At 38.3% G+C, this 25,312-nt stretch overlaps 1 protein-coding gene across 2 annotated transcripts in view; it reads right to left on the bottom strand.

Annotated features, from left to right (window-relative positions):
• The window catches only part of LOC130932080 (oxysterol-binding protein-related protein 7-like), a 76,672-nt gene that overhangs the window by 45,589 nt on the left and 5,771 nt on the right, over positions 1–25,312 (bottom strand). Inside the window, exons 2-4 of one of the 2 annotated variants that reach the window (XM_057861467.1) lie at positions 6,726–6,858; positions 6,577–6,645; positions 794–996 (exon numbers count right to left, since the gene is read on the bottom strand). In XM_057861467.1, the coding sequence (XP_057717450.1) occupies positions 794–931 (138 nt within the window). In that variant the 5' untranslated portion in view covers positions 932–996; positions 6,577–6,645; positions 6,726–6,858. The remainder of the gene's footprint in view (positions 1–793; positions 997–6,576; positions 6,646–6,725; positions 6,859–25,312) is intronic. The other variant, XM_057861466.1, reaches the window with a different exon arrangement.

A 25,312-nucleotide genomic window follows, 5' to 3' on the forward strand; every position in this document is an offset into this window, starting at 1 on the left:
AAATCAGATGACTCGAACGCAAAAATATGTGATCGGGACATCTCTAGCTAAATGTTCGCTTTAATTGAAGAGAACAAATTGCACTGTATTTCAATTACATAACATCTTCACTAAAACTGATACTTCAGACCATTTAAAAATTGGTTCTAAAAAAGTAATTTCGAGTGGTTCGGTGAAGGTTAAGACACATGGAGCCCTATGTTCATTTGCTGACTAAATCTAGGCAAAGGTTTTAGATGAGGTTTTGGACTGGTAGGCCACCAATTTACAGGCTTTATTCCATTTCTTTCAACTGCTAGCCCTCTCTCTAATGGGATTTTTGGGTTTTGTTCAGTGTAAATTTGACTCGCACTTGTTAGGAGGAAGTATAACAGACCTACAGGAAGCGGGGACTTTGCAGATAAAAAAACATTTGCGTCACATTTTACGCGTTGAAAACAGTATGTGATGCAAGGATCCGATAATAAAATGGGAATGTAGACATGAAAATAAAAAGGTTGAGTGTGAAACGAAATGTTCCATTTCATTTTTCAATGTGAATATTAACAGCAAAAGACAAGATTATTTGTAGTAATTTTTTTATTTTAATTTTTTTCAAGAAATTTGCATGGGAATTCACTTAGATATTAGCTAGCTATCTTAGCTATATCGGTTTGGAATTGGGAAAAAATGGCTTCATCAAAAAATTCCAGAGTTCAGTGAATACACGTGATGCTGGTGTGGTTCGGTACTTTTTGGCAAGGTTAAAAATTACTGGTCTAAAATTAGCAAACAGATATTGCAGTTGAATTACCTGCTTGGAATGTTTGGAGGAGCCAGTGCTGCTGTTCCTAGAGTGGCCAGGTTTATAGACACTGGCTGGTGATTTGTCAGTGACTGATATCGATGACTGATTGCTAACAAGAGGGGGTGGGCACACCTGAGGGTCCATGGGAGTAATGTCCAGTGTGACAAGCCTTTGAGGACTGGCTGTGTGTCACTGTACACAAAATGGCACTGTGGAGGGTGAGAAGCAATAAATGAAGGTCACAACGAGTAACAAAAGGAATATTTTCATTGTATTTACAGGACACTTAAAAATATCGCTAACAACACACCCGAGACTCCATACATTAAAGCTCAAATCCAAAACCAAATAGCTTTGTGATACCACTGCCAAATTGTCATTTTAAAATCCAGAAAACCTTTTGAAGCTGCTGGCACGTTGGTCGCTTGGCATTTTTGGTACGTAGGCTTTTGAAAGCTGTCAAATTCGACCATGAGACTGTGTAGGGACGCGCGATTGCGTGGCGAGAACCAAACGCATCCGGTATGAACGCAGCATTAGACTGCAGTCCACAGCCATCCGGCATGCAGTACATCTTTTGAGAAGACTAAATCGCTCGTACCAAGGAACTCCATCTGCTATATTAATTTGTCTCGCGGAAGAAAACAACACACAAAACACTGTGTCCTTTACATCAACACATGCATGCCATCAGTTGTAAACAAGTTTGCACAGTTGAAATGGCGAAGGTGTTTCTAGCGGGGAACAAAGCGGAACCACGAAGCAGCCAAAACAAACACACACATACACTTTGATCATAAAAAGAAACCCCTTAACATTAAATCATCTTAAACCCAGTGTGTCCAAAGTACAGCTCGTGGGCCAGCTGTGGCCAGCGGCTCAGATTTTAATGACCAGCAGCAAATTATGAAAATATCATTGAGTGTGACACGCATAAGAAGCTCAAGAAGTTCAACAGTGCATCTCTATTTGCACAGGGTCAAAATTTAAGGTAAGCAACTGTAGAATTTCAGTTGACTATTGAGACAAGTAACAGCAGAGTAGTCCTCAAAAGCAGCACCCACCCAAACTTGAGTATTTTGAAAGACTTGGGGCGGGACGAAAATTAACTGGCTGGGTTGAAAAAATTTGGGCTACTTTTGACGGAATTTAGCGGTTTTGAAAGGAACCATTTGGACAGTTAAACTCATATGTCCAACACCTCTAAGTTCAGCTACATTTCTTGCTTATAGCAGCATCTTCTTTGTTCCAATTACTGTATATCTGGCACTTTAGCACTTTACAGTGCAATGAACTGTAAATTGCATGCAATTTCTCATTTGAAGGTACAGTAGTACCTCTACTTACGAAATTATTTGGTTCTGGAAGTAGTTTCGTAACGTGAAAATTCTGGAAGTGGAGACGCGTTTTCCATGTAAATGCCTTAATCCGTTCCAAGCCTCCACAACCTTCAGACAAAAATCTTTTATAATGCATAAAAACAAATACATATTAAAATTAAATTGCAGAGTAAAAATAAAATCAGAGTTGTGCATAATTTTAAAAACCAAGACTGAAGAATAAAAGATAATACACTCATGTAAAGCTGTCAGAACACGAGGGGCGAATGAAGAGGACGCTAGGATGCACACATACAGTAGAGGTACCTCTTAGCCAAATGGATGCCAGGAATGCTAGGCAATAGCCAATGGCAATGCAGTTATAAGTATGTTACGTTCAGTAAACTCGGAGCATACTGTATTTTTGCCCTTGTATCCCGAATTTTCCCGTTGAGGTACCACTGTACAATTAAACAAAATTTTTTAAATGGCATAACATTACAATGTGTTAGATGCACTGTAATTCGAAAAAATTAAATTAAAAAAAAAAAAAATCAATTCTAAAAAGGACGCTAAAATGAGCTAGATGCACTGTAAAAATATATTACTGTTAAAAATATTTTTCTTATATTTACATATCTATATTAGACTATATATGTCCCCGATCTGATTACGTGATCGGATATCAGGCTGAAATTAGGTAAAAAGTATCGTTTTTTTTTTTTTTAAGCATGTAGATTATGAAAGGCTTTTTTTGTTGTTGTTGTTGCTTCCACAGCTTCAAATTTACAGTGATGATCTGAAACTTAATTCGGTCTAGTGATACCAAACCATCGAACATTTCACCTCTTTTTATGATTATACATACTAAGCAAGGACAGTACATTATTTTTCAAATAATTAAACTTACCAGGAAACCACGACAAGATGTAAACAAGTGAGAGTTTAAGAGGTTCATTGTCGTGCTAAAGCTAATACTAACACGAATGCTAAGCTAATCCTACGAGTTACAATCAGTGTGTAAGGATTACTCAGTAAATGCCTTGAAAGGCTAAAACAAAATTGCATATTGTCTCATGCAAGATGAAAAAAAATTTTTTTTTTAAATAAACAGGCAAGTATGAACCTTCCTGTAGCAGCCTGCTTTCAAACAAGAAGGATCCGACTGCAGGCCGCAGCCACGCTACAAACCACGCCTTATACAAACTACACCCCTCCTAAACCCTAACCTCCAAAACCACGCCTGCTGTTGGTACATTGGCGCGAAGAATTTGTTTACTGTACTAGTATGTGAAGTTGAAAGGGGTTTTGGGACAATAGGACCTAGCCCCATTTTTTACGCTAAACCTAACTAGACACAGGGGTATTGTGGATATTGCGATAACAGATTGTAACCTTTGCTATGTTTGGAAGTCATTCAATGTTGTGAATCAACCGTTAAGGTTGTTAAAATTGCTCCCGTTATTGCATTATTTCCTCAGTCTACTTTCGACATGCAAAAATTTTAAAGCGGTTTCATTATTTAAAGATAGATTCAAGACAAGATTTTGATGATTTAGGAGTATTTTAGATAAAAAGTTACTTCGGTTCGTTAGGAAGGTTTGCGACAAAAGAGCTTTCCTGAAAAATCTACTGCTTTAAGATGGAGGCTGTTTACTACTGCCGCAGAGTATCATTACGCATCTAGTTCTATATACATGTGCTAATACTGCCGAGTCTGTCATTTCGCATCTAGTTCTATGTACATGTAATACCTATCCACAGGCGGATCTACTATTCAGGCGAAATAGGCGATCGCCTTCGGCCCCCAACCAGTAGGGGACCCCCAACCAGCTGCCCTTGCCCCAACGAGCAAGGGCTTGGACCACCGGAGCCAGCAGCACCCCCAACTATTCGTCATGTATAATTATGTCAGCATTACAAACAAACAAATAACAAAACAAAAAAGAAAGCCATCTGAATCCTACATTTATATTATATCTCCCCCACACGCACGCAGTACAATGGACTGTTCAATGACGACAGACCGAGTATCAGTCGCTTAGCTTCATTTAGCACCGTTTAGCTTCGCTTAGCTCCGTTTAGCGTTGCTTAGACCCGCTTAGCTGTTCGTTAGCTTCACTAGGCTCTCCCGCGTTTTTCACGCCACTAAACTCAGCTCACTTGCTACTTTGCACGTCGGCTTTCGTTTATTTCGGACACATGAGCGAACGTGCTCTCCATGAGAGCCAAAGTGCAGTGAAGGAGAATGTGAGAAGAGGCCGCAAATGCCTCTTTTGACTTTCTTCTTCACACCAAACATAAAATACACGACAGCACACCCTGTGGCGAAACAATGCAGTACATTTCCAATCAGTCATACAATAACACTCATCAGCTGGTTGAAAAACTTTTTTTTTTTTAAATTAACTCTATTAGTGACACCACAAGCAATGACGAAGAAGTTTTACTACGGCGTGTAAAGCTTTCGTTTAGTGGTTTAGCGAACGTACCTCCGGTGAACATTTCAAAATAAAAGCACGTCATGTTCGTCATAGAAATAACAATTTCTGCAGTTAATCCCACATACTTCAGAATTAATAATATGTTGAGTAAATACTACAGAATACAGATTCTACACTAAGAATAGCTTTCAATTGACACTATGACAAATTTGATTGGCAATGAATAATTATTATAATTATATACTATTGTATATAGTAGTATACTATCATAATATTGCTAGAATTTTATTTTTAAGAATTGTTTTGAATGATGTTGGGAAGGCAAAATCAGTGTTCTGAATCTGTTTACTTTCCATTCTTTTGCACTCGTAAATGGTATCAGCATTTAACCTCATTGTTTATTTGTGATTAATTATTGTTATTTACATGACTATTTGTATTTCAATAAAGAATTTAAGTGTTCCAAAATGGTTTTGTGAATTAATAAGTGTCAACAAAAATTTCATTGCTAAATTAGAAAAAAAAAAAAGAAAATTATTAGATTAGTCGACTAATCATAAAACTAGTCTGTTGACTAATCAGGAGAAAATTTGTCGTTTAGGACAACCCTAGTGTACACACACCTTCCACACCTTTTTAACTCCTGACCCATGAAGAGGGCCCCTGGATATGTTCACCTTGGGCCCCAAAACTGCCAAGTCCGCCACTGTATCTACCATCGCATCATGTAGCCATAGTTTGGTGAGAAACTTTTTTTTTTTTTGGTCCTGTGTTAATCGGCCGATGGTGGTACATACAGGCAACAGTGATACTACAATTGGATGTCAACTGAGGGATGCAAAATTATGTCCCGCAGGCCACAAATGGCCGCTGGGACGTACGTTTGAGACCACTGTACGATATGAATTTTAATAAAAACTTTTTTATTTTTAATAATTATTATTATTCTTGATTTGTTATCTGGTGATAATATCAAACTATAGATTGAGTTTCGACTGGTTTTTATTGAACTGGGCTGGTTTATAATTGGGCTGGAGTGTATTTTCCTGAGAGTCAATTTAATGTGATATATTAAGGTTATCATCTCCAAAACTGATGAAAATACATTTCTTATTTTTTTAAGCTATCATTTTTAAGATTTTAAAAATATCTGGTTAAGTTTGACATGTAAACATGCAAATAAAAAAACAAAGTTGACACCTCAATATTCAAATTACACATTGGATAGAACAAATGAAGTACAATTGAGATATTTCTAGTTGAAGGAAAATAAACAAATTACTCCTGAAATAAAGAAAACTATGGCCCATTATGATCTTTCAGAGAAACATCGAAAGATTTGGCTGGCTGTGTATATATTCATACATACATGCATATTAGTGCTGTCCGATAAGGCGATAGATATTGTCGTGTTTAACAAATGGAGGTTGAAGGATTTCAAGTTGCTCCTTGCATTCTTCAATATTTCTGAAAGAGGCCTTCAGGGAAAAATAGTCTGAAACCGTTAAGCGCTGTCAATCAAGAATACTGTACTTCCTTGACATTAAATAATACTTCACTATTCCTCTTAGTTCGGTTTATCCCCCTTTAAGAATACAAAATTATATCTGAAAGACAAATTGGTGTCAAAGGAGGGAAAAAAGACTACTGTAATAGTGTAATGCGGATTTGTGCGGTGACGTTGCAATACATGCTTTATGCAATCAATCTCGATTTTAGGTCTTCATCTACTCATCGAAGTCTTGGATTTGTCTTATTTTAAAAATGCATACTTCATTTAAGCATCAGTTCTGTAGAAACATTTTTTAATCCATAAATGCCATTAGACCAATGTCTACTATCTTAACCCCTGAAATACGATTAAATTTATCAATCTGAAGGCAAATTTGTCACATTCTATAATGATCATATATATTAGAAATCATAGTTAGAAGTGCTATAAATATTGGGAGACAGTCTTCTAAAACAGTTAAAATTGAGGTCACTCTTAAAATGAAGTCAGACTAAATAATTGAACTGAACACACCCGTTTGTAGATCTGGGCTCCAAATAGTCCGGACTTGTCAGAGTTTCCACAGGAAAAAGGGCTGAAAATCTAAGAAACAACAACTCCATGAACGTTAACTGTGTTGTCTGATAACTTTCCTAAATGCAACTGGAAACGCAAGGCCACACCTTTTGGGTACGTGCTTGCTAGACTGGTGCATATCACAGAGGACACAAGCAAGTATCTGGGTGGGGCTGAAAGTAGACAACTTCACCTTGCACAACAGGCCTGCCAGCTCTGTCATCCGGGGAACAAAATAGACTGCTTCCACAAGATACAAATGAATTATGAATGACTGCCAGAGGTGGGTAGAGTAGCCAAAAAATGTACTCAAATAAGAGTAAGTTATACTGTTAGTCAAGAAATTTTAAAAAGTATTCAGGAAAGAGAATATGCAAGTAACTGCTTACAATATTTTTTTTTTTTTTTTTTAAACAATGGTATTTTGTTTCAGCATGTCACCTACTGTACATACTGTATATGAAATGTTTTATTATTATACTGAACTACAGTCACAGACTTCATAATGTATTGACGGGTCAGATCGGTCATGCACTGCGCCTTGCATTCAAGTTGGAGACCGCCCACACAAGAGGAGCTAGTCACAAACACACACACGCAGTGATCCAACGCTGGATTTCTGTTGAAAAAGTACGAAAGCAATACCGCATACAAACAGGATGGATTGTCTCAGGAGTGATTTGTTTGAGGATTCAAGGTAATTTTTATACTGTTCATACCATGCATGCATTTTGAAACGTGAAAACAATCAATCGGAGAAATTAGCCGCTACTGCATTGGCATCATTCCTCGCAATATTTACGTAAAAAATGCTAACTACATGGTTTTTTTTTGCTTTTAACCAACAATTGCGACTCTTTAATGTCCAATTCTATAAAGAATTCGGGTATTTAAGCATTTATTCAAAAGAATTTTGCTGGAAAAGCTCTATTCACATCAGGCGGCCACTAGCTACATTGACTAACAGACTAGCATTATACTTTGCAATATTTACGTAAAATAAATGCTAACTGCACTTTTTATTTTTTTTTTTGCTTTTAACTAAGAATCGAGACTGTTTTACGTCCGTATCTATAAAGAATTCTGGGATTTAGGCATTTATTTACAATATATTTCACCAGAAAAGCTCAGTTTACATCAGGCGGCTGATAGCTACATTCACTAACAGACTAGCATTGTACTTCAACATGTTTACGTAAAATAAATGCTAACTGATTTATGTCCATATATATATAGAGTTCAGAAATTTAAGCATTCATTCACAAGAATTTTGAACGAAAAAAGCTCTTTGTCTGATGCCACTCGGTCAGCTTTTACGGCCTCGCCAACAATGCAGGCCCCCTATTCATCGCCCCGTGCACCGCGTTCCGTCACTACATTATGAAGTCTATGCTACAGTGATCCCTCGTTTTCGTGGTTAATTGGGACAGCCCACCTACGTAAAAAATGAAAATCTGCAAAGTAGAGGTAGAGCTTCTTTACATGCAAGGCTTTTTTGTGTTCAGTGTATTTATTCAGATTTTCCAGCATTGGAAAAAGATTCATATAAAAAAGACAAAATTCCACTCCCCCCCCCCCCCCAAATTAAAAAAAAAAAAAAAAAAGTATATTTTAATGTTTTTAAGCACTGCAACTGTAATAATGAGTTATTTTAATTAAATGATAATATATATATATATGAAAAACCATGATTTGTACATGTTTACATGAGTATATCTTCACATTTTTAAATAAAACTTTTGTTTTTTAATTAAAAAAAAAAAAATCCACCATTGACTGAGTGAAGTTTGAAGCACATTTTATTGAGGGATCATTGTATACCTAATTATAAGCAAAGTTTTGACACGTTTTTCAGTTTAGTTTGGAGGACGGTGATAATAAAACCTATGGTACTGTAATATAATCTATCATTTGACCGTGATTAGACCAAAATAATAGACGAAAATCGGCAAATTCAAACTAGAAAAAAAATCAAAGAAATGAAACATCACCCATGCAGAGCATGAGTGTCCACTAGTGAAGAAAACATTTCCTACCATGAAATTAACAGGCCATTTACACGGTGACACTCAACAATACGACAAATTTCATATTTGCATTTAATATATGGTTCCGTCTCCATTCGAACGATGTCGCAATTCCGCGTGAAAACGATGTAGTATTCATGCCAGGCCCTAGGGGGCAGTGCAGATTTACAAGGCGACAGCCAATGATGCACTTCCTTGACACCAACAACCTCCTCAGCCCGGAAGACAACATATTCACCCACGCCATGCAATGGCATTTTTATTTTGCTCCAAAAGGCCCAAAAATGCAAACATTTAACCCCTTCTTGCCAAATGTATCACATTTGATACACTTAGAATTTCATGATTTTGAGACTTATTCAGAATTGTGAAATATCTTTCCTCAAAAAAAATAATGGATGCAACTCAACTCATGCATCTGCAGGTTCCATGAGAAAAGAAAACAGGATTTACCAAGGGTTATAGATATTAGAGCGCTTATTACACATATTTTTTCTTTTTTAACAAATTTGAAAAAAAGGTTTCATTTAGACCTTACTTTTCAAATTTTGTGGTTCTCTGACAGTTGCTTCATATTGCAGGCATTAAAGTGCTTGTGACACGAAAAAGCATGTTTATTTCATAATACACGCGGTATTTTATGCTCCTGAATGATATGGACCGCTTGGATGTGTGTGGAAGCGATCGCTATATTTATTTAGTTTTTTGAATCCCGCGCCAGGAAAATGAGTGACTTCCGGCTTCGGTCTCGCATTGAGGAGGAGGGCGCTGTGACGTGTACGGTAGAAGACGTCCTCTTCACGCTACAGTGTACTGTTGTGTATGAGGACGAAGGATTCAGCTGATTTGGGGGATTAATACTTTTATTTTTTGCATCACGCCAGCCAAACGGCTGCAGAAAAATCATTCTGTATGCGGGAGAGGCGTATGCGCCTTTTTGGAGTTTCAAAAGGTTCCCATTCACCGTGGATATTTACTGTGGGACCATTGGACTTACAAGGAAGTGAGTAAACATCTTGTTTTGTATTATGTCATATACGAATACAGTGATTACAAAGTAAACACTATAAAATTCCTTTAAATAAAGGACTACTTACGTTTGATCATTGATAGGCATGTAAAAAGCTATCCTCACGCTCATTAGCAGTTAGCTGTTAGCACGTTAGCTACACAACAATTCCAGCCACCCTCCTCCAGGGAACGAACTGTAAATTGCTCTCCGCCGGGCGGTTTGCCGATCCGCAAAGAAACTCGACAACCGGGTCGTCATGTCAAATAATCCAGGCTAGTTATGTGTGATTTTCCACTTCGAAGACTTAGAAACATCCCTCGGTTCGGGTTAGCATGTCGGCTAGCTGTCACTCCTTCTGGTCTGTTTACATTCTCCGAAGCCGGGGAAGGGAAATGACATATGTCCGATTTAGGTGTCATAAAATATCGTTCGGCAGGTGTGACAGTAAAGGTAAAGTCGATTGTTTTGACCATTATGGAGTAATTTTGCCATGTCGTCTTGAATAAATGGATTTTTATTATTTTATATTCCATTTAGCACAAGTTATTTGTCATGACCATGCCATTTATTTAGCAATTGGGGAAAGTACTTGGGTAAAAAGAATATCCTGTAAAAATATTGAAGTAAAGAGACAGAAACAATGACATTTTGCCGCTCTCTTGGTCGCGTTTTCCTCATTGTGAATAGTTCCCCCTCGACGGGCTGACTGGTCCTTCTCAAGCCATTTATATAGCTATTGGGGAAAATACTTGGATGAAAAGAATATCCTGTAAAAATATTGGGAGTAGAGAGACTGAAACAATGACATTTTGCAGCTCTCTTCGTCTCGTTTTCCTCGTCCTGAACAATTCCCCCTCAGTGGGCTGAATAGTAAAACCGATGAGCCTAGTCTACCGCTGACGTCATCCACCTGTTGGGGACGCTAAAGCCCTATAATTGTAGGCGTGGCTAACCGGCAGATTAAAAGACTAATTTCTCGTCATCTGCGCTTTGCTAAATTGTTGTATATGGTCGAATCGTCTCAAAATATGATTCTAATTCACATAATAATGCCATTTAAGACTTTTTTTCTGGTGTCGTATGCTCTTTAAAGAGTTAACATATTGAAATAAAAAAAACGGTAAATTAAAGAAGACGTTCCGCCATGTTTGCCGTTTTAATGTTTAGTAGCAGCGCTGTGCAAGCCCAACATGTGACATGTGCGAATGCTGACGTCATAGGCGCGAGAGATTTCCATTGATATAGTTGTGGAGCAAGCCCCGCAATAGAATCCTTCCACTTTGGATCCCAGAATCAGGGGTTTGCATCTTTGCCTTCTGTTTTCGCTGACACCACATAAAGGCGAGACCATTTCGCAACACAATTGTTGCGTCTTGGTGTCGCAGCATCAGCATGTAAAGGGCCTCAACAGTTTTCCGTGATCTATCGGTGCCAAATGAAAACAGAGAGCTTAAAATAGGCTCTTTTGAGTAATGTTGAAGGCATGTCTGATTGCTACAAGATGCAGGATCACATGGTAAAATGTCAAAAGTCTTGGATTGACAAGGATAGACTGTCAGTTTTAATAACACTTTTGAGCTGCATACAGTACCTATGGCAGAAACTAAGCTAGTGCTGCCATAGTTTTAGCGTGTTTGTGGAATATTCATGCTGTGACGTAAGCAGAGCGGGGCGGAATGAAGGATCTGGCTGAACAACTCATTGACTCTGCTGACTAAATGCCTAAATGTCACTTTGATGGTATGTTGATATCACTGGCAGCTCAAACATTTAGTCATGCTACTAAGAAGCTAAAAATTGTGAGGTCACCAGGCTCCACGTTTTCATTTTTTGTTTTAGAATACTCTAACTCCACTACAGTGTTTTTTAAATGCATTCCTACATTAACTTCTAATCATACCAAAGGGTGAAAGTGGGCCGGACCATTCCAGCAGGGCTGTCAACAGACTTGCAGGGGGCCGGGGACAAAACACAATTATTATAGGGCCCCCCACCCCCACCCCACCCCTGCCACGACAACTTGTGCAGTACTTTAACGCTTTGCAAGCAATGACAGTGTAAATTTTCAAATTATTTGAGATGGACAGTTAAATTTAACAGACTGTAATGTGGTGTGACACAATATACACCATTTTCATCTGCTGTCCCATGTAGGCTACAATACAACTGAGAGTGCTATGCCTGCCCGCTAAGCAACAAAAAGATAACTAAACATCCTGTGCCTGCCCCCTCCACATCCCTGGGGTTATCAATCCCTCAAACAGTGATGCGCCTAGATTTTTTGACAGCAACGTCATTTATAAACCCACTGAAATCCAGTTTTTGAGCCAGGTCACACTCGATGGAGGGCATGGTGTTACTGGCATCCCCAAGGTGTTTCTGTCCCCTACAATATGACCGGCTTTACCAATTTGGCGCAGACGAAGTGGTGGGCAAGCGTAAGGGGTTGAGATGGGAGTTGAGTGGCTGTGAGTCCCCCATTGTTAATAAAAGTTCCAGCAAAAAGCCATCCAACGTGTCTCTGCGTTTTTATGCACATTGGCACCTTCCTGAAGGAAGACCCGGACGAACTGACGACGAATGAGCCAAGTAAATTACCGGTCCACTCCACACTACGGTGCGGAGTTGAGAGCACCGCAACTTATCATAAAGTGCAGTATGGTAACAATGGCTAGGTTGTTGAGCCTGCCCTGTGATATGGTGGAGCGTAGGTAGTTTTTTTTTTTATTATTTTCACTCTCCTCCAGCGACAGTCACTGGCAAAGACAAGAATATGTATAGCACTTGAGTGCGCCAGAGCTGGGTCAAACCATTCTCTGATTAGACAGTGGGGTGGTGGAGAATTGTGCCAAAAAAGGAATATATATTTGAAATTAGGGTTGTTCCGATCATGTTTTTTTGCTCCCGATCTGATCCTGATCGTTTTAGTTTGAGTATCTGCCGATCCCGATATTTCCCGATCCGATTGCTTTTTTTGCTCCCGATTCAATTCCAATCATTCCCGATAATTTTTCCCGATCATATACATTTTGGCAATGCATTAAGAAAAAAAGGAATAAAACTCGGACGAATATATACATTCAACATACAGTACATAAGTACTGTATTTGTTTATTATGACAATAAATCCTCAAGATGACATTTATATTAACATTTTTTCTGTGAGGGATCCACGGATAGAAAGACTTGTGACTTTGTATATTGTGACTAAATATTGCCATCTAGTGTATTTGTTGAGCTTTCAGTAAATGATACTGTAGCCATGCCCAAGGGCATGATGGGAAGTGGAAACATGACTGTGCGTAGTGCTAACAATTGATATATCTTCTCTGCGTTGGGAAATAACATAAGGCAGACATGTCCAAAGCCCGGCCCGGGGGCCAAATGCGGCCCGTGGTCTAATTTCATCCGGCCCCCAGCCCAGTCATAAAATCAATAACGTCTGGCCAGCACACAGACTTAATAAATTGGTCAGCAGTACTGCAACCAGCATATGAAGTAGCTTACACACAAAATGCTGCTCCTCATTTATCCACTAAAAGGCAGCAGCACTTTAGCCCTCTATCGCCATATGTATCACATTTGATACACCTAAATTTTCATGATTTTGAGACTAATTTAGAATTTTGACATTTCTTTTTGAAAAAAAAAAAAAGATGGATGCAAGTCAACACATGCATCTGCAGGTTCCATAAGAAAAAAAACATGATTTAGCATGGGTTATAGATATTAGAGTACTTATTACACATATTCATTTTGACTTTTCTTTTCACAAATTTGGAAAAAAAAGGTTTCATTAGGACCTTATTTTTCAAATTTTGGGATTCTCTGAGAATTGCTTCACGTTGCAGGTATTTAAGGGGTAAGCAACATTACTCCGTGTGACCCATTACTTCCATTTTCTAAAATGGCGACAATCAACAAAAAAAAGAAAGCTGACTGTGACGGCTGAGGTTTCAAGGACAGTTGGAAATTGGACTATTTCTTCACTAAAATACGCAACAACTGTGTCTGCCTCATTTGCAGAGACAGTCGCTGTTTTTAAAGATTTCAATGTGCGGCGATATTACCAAACAAGACACGCTGACATGTACGAGAAGATTACAGGAAAGATACGCAGCGAGAAATTGAAGCAACTTGAAGCTAGTTTAATTTCATAGCAGTAGTATTTCGCAAGAGCCCGAGAGTCGAAAGAGAATGCCGCAAAGGCTAGTTGCGAGATTGTTGAAATTATTCATTAAAAAAATTAATGAAGCAGATGTAACACACTGAATGGCTTGCTAAATTTTGCTTAAATATATTGTTCTACGTAAAGGACGTCAGCCAAGGTCGGCCCCCCACTTTTTTACCACGCCAAATCTGGCCCCCTTTGCAAAAAGTTTGGACACCCCTGACATAAGGTGTTAAGAAAAAGATCAATTGCTACCTTGCTTTCCCACATTGCTTCCCATGATATTTCTAATCGTAGGGAGAGGGATTGTAAGGCTTTAGCCAATTAAAAAAGGCTCCAAAGGCTGCCAAAATTCACTCCACGCCATTACAGATTGAGCGCGACAATGCGTGAGTGGGTTGTGCAGCGCATGCATTAATTGCGTTAAATATTGTAACGTGATACATTTTTTAAAAAATTAATTACCGCCGTTATCGGGATAAATTTGATAACCCTACCTTAAGCCTAAACTAAAGACTCTGGATGAGTGTAACATATTATGTCTAACGTTGAATGCAATTACAAAACGATTTAATAAAAAAAAATATATGTATTAAAAAAAAGGCATGGCCGATATTTTTTTGCCGATTCCGATACTTTGAAAATGACGTGATCGGACCCGATCAATCGGGATGCCGATCGATCGCGACATCTCTATTTAAAATATTTAATATGTTAAGGTTTTTAAGTATGTATCGAGTAGTACATAATATTTAATCAGTCAAAGAAATATGTAAATGTAAAGTAAAATAAATTAAGGGTCATTCAGGGCCCCCTATGGTCCTGAGGCCCGGGACAACATACCCGGTTGTCCCCCCCGTCGACTGGCTTGCGTTCCGGTATGGTACTTCGATCAGATGCTTCAATTCGAGCCAAAAGTATTATTGGAACTGTTAAGACCCCATGTAAAATAAGTTAATTGGAAAGTTTGGGGATCCCCACCACCTGTGTGAAGTTGAACCCCCATCAGACGCAAATTTATAAAACATTTATTTCATTTGTTTGTGCTAGGTTTATGCTCATTTGTGCTGAAAAACAAATTTCGTTTGTGCTGCTATTGTTTTTGAGAAATTAACAATTCCTTTATAAGTCAATCTTGATTAAAAATGGCTAAAAATGGTGTCAACCATTTGTGCTATAATTGCGCTGTATAAAATCTCATTTGTTCATCAAACCCTTTCTTTTATCCCAGGCAATAGTAGGTAGTTTTAAATTGCCTGGGATAAAAGAAAGGGTTTGACGAATATACAAGCGTAGGCAAAATTAACTCTATACAACTAAATCTCATTTGTGCTATTGTTTTTGAGATATTCAGATATTAATTTCGAGTGATGAGCCCCCATTTACTGCAAAATGGATCCGAAGGGGTGCCATTAGTTTGTGCCACGTTTGCGCTAGTTGTTGGAACAACCCTGTTATTGAGTTGATAGGCTTCATCAGCCGTGATGGAGGTGCTGCGATTGACATCATTCAAAATATCTCAAATATCTGTAAAACGATAGCAGCACAAACGAAAATGTTTACAGCACAAATGTATCACAAACGATTGACACAGTTTCTAATCAAAATGGGGGGCTGGTTGACCTCAGACTTATCTATAAAAGAATTGTTAATATCTCAAAATGATACCAGCATAAACGAAAATTTTTACAGCACAAACAAGTACAAACCTACACACAAACGAATGGCAATTTTTCTATAAATTTGCGTCTGCTGGGGGGGCCAACTTCACAGAGGTAGCCCACGCAGCTTCAAAATGACCACCAAAACTCTGAGTAGCCACGTTTACATGCTGACTTTTATTCATACCGATTCAAATCATTCCGAATGGAAATTTCAGATCAGCTGTTTACATGTCACTTCATCTATTCCGATCCAGCGTTTACATGTGACTGCCTTTATTCCGAAAGGACGTTTGACAACTGCCGTCTGACATGCGCAGATTAATCAAAACAAAGCGTCACGTTGCAAAACATGGAGATCGATCTTTGGAGTGTTGCTGTTTTAACTTTAACCCACTTGTTGTGTTTGTGGGGTCGTATCCGCATCTGCTGTTTTGCTCTTTTGCCTTGTAGTAGCCGGTTTTCCACCGGTTTCTAATCTGGTCAATGCTCCGGTCTATTCCGGCTTCGTGTAACCTCTCGTGAGCTTTTTTAAATAGTTCACTGTTCCTCGTTTTACGCCCATCCAAGCGAGCAATTATATTCAATTCTTTTAAAGTTTGAATTAAATTAGGGCTGTCAAACGATTAAAATTTTTAATCGAGTTAATTAATCGCAATTCAAACTATCTATAAAATATGCCATATTTTTCTGTACATTATATATATTCTGTAAAATAAATTGCTGGAATGGAAAGATAAGACACAAGATGGATATATACAGTGGGGAGAACAAGTATTTGAGTATTTGATGGGAAAATCCATTGGCAGTGTATTAAATACTTGTCCTCCCCACTGTAAATTCAGCATACGGTACTTAAGGACTGTAGTGGGCATTTCACTCTACTGTCATTTAAATCTGTCAATGCTGTCCTCACTCCGAAGCGTCTACTTTTTCCAAAGCTAGACAGCTAATGAACGACGCCTTAATAATCAGACTTCTTCCTTTTTCATCTGATTTATTAATAAAATAGTCTCAAACTATTGTCCTCTTTAGACAGTCATAAAACTACAAAAAAAAAAAGTACACAAGCATTGCATTAGCAACAACGTTAGCTTAGCACGCTATACAGGTTCACTAAACAAACAAAAAGCGTCTTATACAAAAAATAGAACATTTCGCTCTCTAACATAATATGTATATTCTTTACAACAACCATACTTACGGACAAATCTTGTCCAAGGATCATATATGCACAACATTACAACGTATATGAACTGGCAAGAAAAAAAAAAAACCATGTCGCAAAGCGACCACAAGAGTTCGCTGTTGTGCTGCAGCACAAAAAGCCTTGCTGTGAAACTTACCAAAAGGCAAAATACTGTCTGAGCGGGACATGTGCGTTAATTACGTCAAATATTTTAACGTGATTAATTAAAAAAATTAATTACCGCGCGTTAACGCGATAATTTTGACAGCCCTAAATTAAATACAATCTTTCCGCCGGACTCCAATTAGGCGCGCTGTGCTTGGAAGCCATGTTGCAAGTGACGTTACTTACGTCACAAAGTGACGTCACCACGTCAGTACGGAGCATGTGCAGAAAGAACGCAACCAGGCACCATTCCGCTTCCCTGTTTACATGATATTATTTTACTTCTAATCGGTTTGGGAAAAGGAATATTCCACCCCTGTGAATCGGAATGAAATTTCATTCGGTTTGGGCCTGTTCATTCCGAATGAGGTGTTTATATGGAACACATTTATTCGGTTTGAACAAATATTCCGAACAAATTGGAATATTTGGCTCCATGCAAACGTGGCAAGTGATTGGTATGGAGCATTGTCGTTTCCCTAGGCACACTTGTCAAAAACAAGAATACCCTATTGTTGATGGGCCCAGCACACACACTCATCTAGGCATAAATAGAAGGTCTCCCTACCCAAAAATCAGTATTTAAGAAGCTTTTTGGAAGAAAGGTCAATCATAATTTTCTTTTTTTTCCCCCATCAGTCCAGTTGCCCTCATTTAACATTTGTCGATGCAACATAGCACAGCCACGAAGAATGAGGTGCTCTCTCATAAGTTTTTTTTTTAGTTAGCTTAAATCAGTAGATAGGCTTGTAAACAATGTCTTTGTCACTGTTCTAGGAATTTTGAAAGAACAAAGAACAGTTATTCTGGACAAAGTGTGACATCCTGGATCATGTGACATCATAAGACTAAATGGATATTCCACATGCGCAGTCTTCTGTGCAATGTGTGCAAATCCTGTTCGCCTACATTTCATCACAGTGATTAACTTGACGTACGAGTGCACATACAATATAGGTTCAGCACTGTTTGTAATCTTGGCATGTGGCATGTTTATTTTAATACATGTGTCATTAGAAACATAACAGTCTAGTAAGTTCAAGCCTGACAGACTTTAATCAATGATTTGTTTTGTTAGTGGCTCAAATATTCTGATTAAAGAAGTAATGAGAGTAATCACTTCTCCTCTTTTCAAAATTTTTTTTGAGTTGTCCAAATTTTAAAGTTTATGATTATCAGGTAAATGAAACACAAAATAAAGTTTTTTAAAATTATATATTTCAAACCTACCTTGCCCTGTGTGCAGTATTTTTCGTCAACGATGACAATAATGAAAATATTTAGTCCATAAACAATTTTCTTATAACGATGACAAGACTATAACGAGCCACAAATGTATCTTAGGAGACTAGAACATAATGCGACAATTGCCTGTTTTTGTCTGACAAAAATGCACCATATTCTCCATCGTATGTTCACAATGTGTGAATTTTTTTTTTTTTTGTACGCGTAGTTAGCCTGCATCATAGCAGTGTTTGGGTCGTGTCACTCATCTGACATGTCCTGCGCCCCCTCCTTGACCTTCACCAGAGACTGGTGGTTCACTCATTCACTAGCAAAGATGTATCAAAAAAGATATTCTTCAAGCCAGGCTGCGCTCTAGACTTGCTTATTTTGAAACACTAGGTAAGATTTGTTTTTTATCTTTGCAAGAGAAAATATGCAATGTTGCTTTAGGCTATGGCAACCATATAAACAACTGATGACTAGGGTTGGGCATCGAACATCGAGCATCGATTGGACCCGGTTCTAACACGCCGATGGTCCGGGAACCTTCGAATTTTTAGATTTCGGTCCTACATTTCGATGCCCTGGCCGCCACTGCCGCCAAGAGAAAAAAAAAACGTGAAGAAGCAGCCACATGAAGGGGGAAAGAAACCGCGAAGAAGAATCCACATGGAGGGCGAAAAAAACGTCTGGCTTAACGTCACCAAAAAAAAAAAAAGACCAGTCAGTCAGCTCAGTGCAACATTTGCAATGTAGCTATATCATGCAAAGGTGGCTGCACAACCAATATGATAAAACACCTCCGGCTTCATCGAATTCAAGTCACTGAGTGCCATGTATTTGAGTCACTGCGCCAGCCTTCCTCTAACCAGTCAGAACAAGGTGAGTACAACAATAAATTACGTCCGTCTTCTGCTGTAATTGATGAGGCAGACAAATTATACTGTTGTTAATGCGGCTGGTCAACTCAAATATCAAGCTAAAGTTGGACCGTTTACTTTGTTTAGACACTCGACCTGACGTTAGCATTAATGCTAACAGTAGCCAGGCAGTTGACCAGACTCCGCAATGTGCTAGTCCGTTCACCTTCGCAGCCAGGGGAAAGATCTCGGCGCAACAAATTCAAGAGTGTCACAGAAAAGTTACAGCATATTTTGTGAAAAGGCTGCATCCCTTTTCAGAGGTGGAGTCACCAACCTTTAGGTTAGTTAAGCAATAATTATTGTAGGAGCCTAAATAATGTTTTAGTTGATAATCATGTTAATTGTGATTTGTTTGGTTTCCAAAAACAAGCTTGTGACATCATGCTTGACGACGTATGCTGAAGGATTTGTCCGTGCGAAGTACGAACAGAATGCGCTAAGGCATAATAATGAAGAGAGCCACACGTTTTGACCTCTCTATCGATCTCTATAACGTTATGTTTTATCGTTCAAAGTGGGTAATTTCCACCATGCGTGTGAGGAGAACTGCATATATATATATATGTGTTACAGTTGTAGGTTCCAAATCGTTAAAAGCCCCAGGTCGACGCTCTCTTCGTCGCTCGTTCTCCTCACATGCACGCTAGAAATTATCTGCGTTGAACGTTAAAACATATAACGTTATACAGGGACAGAGAGGTCAAAACATTGTGTGGCTCTCTTCCTCATTATTTTGCCTTAGCGCATTCTATTTGCACTTCGCACACACAGATCTTTCAGCATACGTCGTCAAGCATGATGTCGAAAGCTTGTTTTATGAAACGAAACAAATCACAATTAACATATACTGCTCACAAAAATTAAAGGAACAAAGTGCAAAGTGTATATATACATGGGACCCTGTGGATTATACACTGCTCACAAACATTGGAACAAAGTGTTCCTTTAATTTTCGTGAGCGGCGCTCACAAAAATTAAAAGGCTCACTGAGCAGTGTATAATTATGTATACATATGTATGTGTGTGTATATATATATGTATCAGAGGTTGCGCTAGACTTTTTCGTTGTCTGTCATCTTGACTGACAGGGTCATAAAAATCCGGTCATAATCTATTTTTACCCGTCACTTAAATTTTTAAAATGATGATAATGACATTGTGGTGACCCTTTGTTTGGCATAATTCACATTCCGTACTTGTGTGTCCATTTGGCCAAGCGCGTTAGCGGCTACGACACAGTCACGTGACAGAGACACTTAAGAGCCGCGCGCGTTCCGGTGTAGGTTCACGAATAGAGAGTTCACAGAGAGCAGCAGAGCTACAGCGGCTGGACACAGCAATTCGAGCTAACAAGACTCTTAACATTGCATACCGCTTCAACATATTCAATAGTATTTAGTTTTCATTCATTTTAAATTAATATTCTGTCCGAACAAGCTTAACAGAGAATCCACACCGTGCCATCACACATCAAGCAGATGAATATGTAACTTTTTCTCCGCAGTGACAAAAACAGCTGACTGTGGCCCCAGTAGGTAGGCTACATTATGGAACAATGAAATTAACAGCTCACCTGCTGTGGTCTTACACCTTCCTCCTGGTGCGCATGGACTTGAATTGCGTGCCCGCTTGTGCAGTCCCTATTTTTTCACCTCTTTTATCAACACCATCGTCCTTTTGGGGCTTTTCAAAGAAACTTCGGACACTCTGCCTCGACATTTTTCAGAGTAAGGCCAATGACGTCATGCATCAAGAAAGACAATAGCTAATTAATATGCTCACTCGCCACCCTGTGGTCTGGGGTGTGAATTGCAACCTGTCAAAATGACTGGTGGACTTCAGTTTTTTCCGTCACCATTTTTAAAAAATCGGTCAACGACGGAAAATATTCGGTTAACGCGACCCCTGATATGTATGTATATATATAATATACTGTAATGTATTGCTAATCAATAATCCGCCTTGAACAAACGTTAACAGTGACATTGTATGTTAATATTTTGCAGGGACATGATGAAAGCTATCAACCCGAAGTACACACCTCTCACCAGGGACTACTTGGCGAATAAATTAATCCCATCTTGGTATGAAGTCGAGAAGGCCAATGTAATTACAGAGCTCGGTGACGCTATATCTGTTGCGCTCACATGTGATGGCTGGAGTAGCATTGCACAGGACCACTACCTTACCATCACAGCACATTATATAGTGGAGGGCAAAATGCAGCAAAAAGTGTTAAAAACAAAAGCTGTGTACAAAGCTTAGACAGGTTGTGTTGTGGCAGAGGAAATGGGGGACATTCTGTCAGAGTTTGGCATTTCTGACAAAATTGTCGCAACCACTGTTGATAATGCTGCCAATATGGATGTGGCTATAAAGCAGCCACATGTTTTGAAACTGTGCTGCTTTGCCAATATGCAAATTTTCCTGAACAAGAACTGCTTCTGATTTGTTTTTTCTGTACCCGCTACTCTGCACCAAGTTACCCCATTAGCGTATAGTATAATGTAGAATTTGTGTTGTTGTTTATAATGTGTTGTCCGTGAGCTTTAGAAAAATAAACATTGTTGTGAAAGTGCACACAAAGAAACTTCATCACATTCAAGTTCAAAGACTAATATTTATATACAAGTTAAAAATAGCCCTGTGAGAAGTTCATATAATTTAAAAAAAAATCGAGAAGACACAAACACAACTGTGCAATTAAAAAAAAATATATATATATATATCTTTTTTTCCTCAAAGGATCGGAATCGAGAATCGTTCGGAACCGGAATCGAAATGTGGAATCGGAATTGGAATCGTTCAATTTCAAATGATGCCCAACCCTACTGATGACCGAATCCGATCACATTACCGGAAATTGGGCCAATCATAACATTTTTCAGAGGATCGGAATCAGGTGAAAAGGATTGTTTTTTTTTTTTGTTTTTTTTTTAATATGTTTTTCTGCTTCATGCTCCTACAGCGCCACAGCCTCTCACCTTTCCTCCTGCTAAGCAGTGCTGCCAAACTGTCCAGCTTGCATTTGGTACTTAAAGTTAACGAGGATTGACAGGTTTGTAGCTTTGATCTGGCCAGAGAAGTTTGGGAGCTCTAGAATCAATCATCAAGTGTCAATCATCGTTTAACTTGCATAAGTATGCTGTGGCAGCTCCTTGTGTAAGTGAGAGGCTGTTCTCAGCAGCGTGAGCGTCAAAGCATGAGTGGATTTGAGTGGACTTACTCAATGAAGTATTTAATAAAGACAAGCCTTTTTCTACGTTATTCTTGTTTTAAAATAATTCACATTATGAAGGCAGACAGTGGGACAGTAACATGTTTCTTTTCTTAAAAATTTTTTAAATCAAAATGCCGGTATCGGATCAGGGCTCTTTATCGGTAGATTCTCAAAATCCAGTGACTCAGACGCAAAAACATGCAATCAGGACATCCCTAACTAAAACCATCAAGTCTTTCAAGAATTTTAAAATCTTTTAATAACTTCAACGTGTTCGTCTCAAATATCAAGTCTTTCAAGAATTTTAAAATCTTCAGCAATGTGTTCGTCTCGGATACAAACCAGTTTATTCTCTTCCGCTCCCTCTACTTCTAATAGCTTCTGGGAATAAGTAACACACATACTGACGTCACAGAAATATGGGGTAAAGACCGTTTGCTCCAAAATTTTTTTTTTTTTAAAAAGTGTTTGCATGTGTGCCGATCAGATTATCAATCGACATAAACCAACCCTCTCGTTAGAATATTCTGAACATGAAGCATTTTCATTCCAGTAAAGTTTTTAATCAGAATAAAAGTGTCCATGTAAACATTGCCAGTGTTTGGGCCGTTTTCGTTTAATTGTGAAAGCCGATCTTTTGGCATTTTTAAAGACTTATAATACATGATTGCTGCATTTGTTTTTCTGGACTCCAGTAGAGCAGCTAGAAAAGATTGCCTAAAGCAGACATTCCTGAAGGGCCGCTGAGCGTCCTTATGGACGCGGCTAACCAGACTCCACGATTCCGCCAATCACTTAACTGACTCCGCCTTATGTTATGTGATTGACAGAAGGCAAAACGACATTATGAAATAAAAAGGCCATTGTGGAAAAAGACAATAAATATAATTACTTTGTAAAAATAGGCTTTTTATCTTGTAAAATCTTTTTCATTATAATATCTTATTGTACAAATGTAAGGGCCAAATTACGCAATTTGTTATTTAGCAAAATGGTATTTATTTCAAAATGTTGTTTTTATTAATTTTGACCCTTTGGGGTTCCATAACCTGTTGGTTCATTTTTTATTTTTTTTAAACAGTGACACCTTTTTAAAACGACATATCAATTATTGGTGGGAGCATATCAATAACCTTTTGGGCTACAAAGTATCTCAATATATCACCATTTCGATATATTGTCACATCCCTCATGCATACGGTATACAAATAAAGTAGGGCTGTCAAAATTATCGCGTTAACGGGCGGTAATTAATTTTTTTTAGTTAATCACGTTAAAATGTTTGACGCAATTAACGCACATGCCCCGCTCAAACAGATTAAAATGACAGCACAGTGCAATGCCAACTTGTTCCTTGTGTTTTTTGGAGTTTTGTCGCCCTCTGCTGGCGCTTGGGTGCGACTGATTTTATGGGCTAAAGCACCCATGAGAATTGTGTATTTATTTATTTTATTTATTTATTTAAGGATCCCCATTAGTTCTACCAATATAGAGACTATTCTTCCTGGGGTCCATTCACAGTAATTTAACAATATATACAAAACAATTAATGGCATAAAGCAGGTTTACATTTCTACAGTGTGGAAAAAAAATAAAACAACTACATTTATTTACAATGGCTAAATAAGCATCACTTCCTTACAAATTATACATTTTTTACGACTTGTTTTAAAAGAAATGTGATTGCTTGTTGTAAGCATTTCAGGAGGCAGTGAATTCCAGCATGAAACAGCTCGATAAATAAATGTTCTTTTAAGTGCATTTGTTTTTGGCAGTGGCAAAATAAACGTGGCACTTGAAGCACGTCTCGTGTTAAACCCATGTCTGTTACAGGTGGTCTGAAGTTTAGAGAACAGGCTAAAAGGTTTGTGTGAGATCCACATTTTGTGCAAAGAAAGCACAGTACTATATGTCAATCTGTCCTTGACTTTCATCCATGACAGTCTTTGATGCATTGCATTAATATTTGTACGAAAAGGACAGTTTAGAGCTAATCTAGCAGCCTGATTCTGAGCTATCTGGATTTTGTCAAGGTCTTTCTTGGCAGCACTGGACCACACAATGGGACAATGGGAGTCTAGGTGACATAAAACTAAAGACTGTAGTACAAGTTTTCTTGTTTCTATTGGCATAAAGTGGACATTACGCCTTATTAATGAAATATTCCTACCCATTTTCGTCACAATATTATTTATATGAGTCGTCCATGACATAGTTTGAGCTAAAATGACCCCCAAGAGTTTAATCTCTGACACTTGTTCTAATGATTGGTTAAGCAGAGAAAGAGTTAGCTCCGGGGCTTCTCTCATTGTATATTTAGATCCCAGCACCATACACTTTGTTTTTAGCACATTTAGTTTCAACCTGTTCTCTACAACCCACTCATAAACAGACATAAGCTCCTGTTGTAGCATATTATTGACTTGATCTAAGCTGGGGCCAGAGACATGTATTGTTGTATCGTCGGCATAAATAGTCATACAGACACTTCGTAACACATATGACATATCATTTACAAAAATGCTGTAAAGAAGAGGACCGAGGCAACTGCCTTGTGGAATTCCACACATCAGGGTTACAGTATCTGAGAGGGAACACTTGTAAGTAACACATTGCGTTCTGTCAACCAAATAACTACTTAAGAAATTAATGGCTGAGTTTTTAAATCCATAGGCTAATAATTTACCAAGTAGAAGCTCATGATCAACTAGATCAAATGCTGCGCTAAAGTCCAGAAACACAGTGCCCACCAATTGTTTATTATCAATCTGCCGCAGCCAGTCATCAGTTAGAACTGTGAGTGCTGTACTGGTTGAGTAGCCTTCTTTATATGCATGCTTGGCATCACAATGGAGTTGATTTACCTCAAAATAATTCTGAATCTGTTTACACATACAGTGCCTTGCAAAAGTATTCGGCCCCCTTGAACCTTGCAACCTTTCGCCACATTTCAGGCTTCAAACATAAAGATATAAAATTTAAATTTTTTGTCAAGAATCAACAACAAGTGGGACACAATCGTGAAGTGGAACAAAATTTATTGGATAATTTAAACTTTTTTAACAAATAAAAAACTGAAAAGTGGGGCGTGCAATATTA

The sequence above is a fragment of the Corythoichthys intestinalis genome, chromosome 16 (genome assembly GCF_030265065.1).
Source record: "Corythoichthys intestinalis isolate RoL2023-P3 chromosome 16, ASM3026506v1, whole genome shotgun sequence".
Taxonomy (NCBI): domain Eukaryota; kingdom Metazoa; phylum Chordata; class Actinopteri; order Syngnathiformes; family Syngnathidae; genus Corythoichthys; species Corythoichthys intestinalis.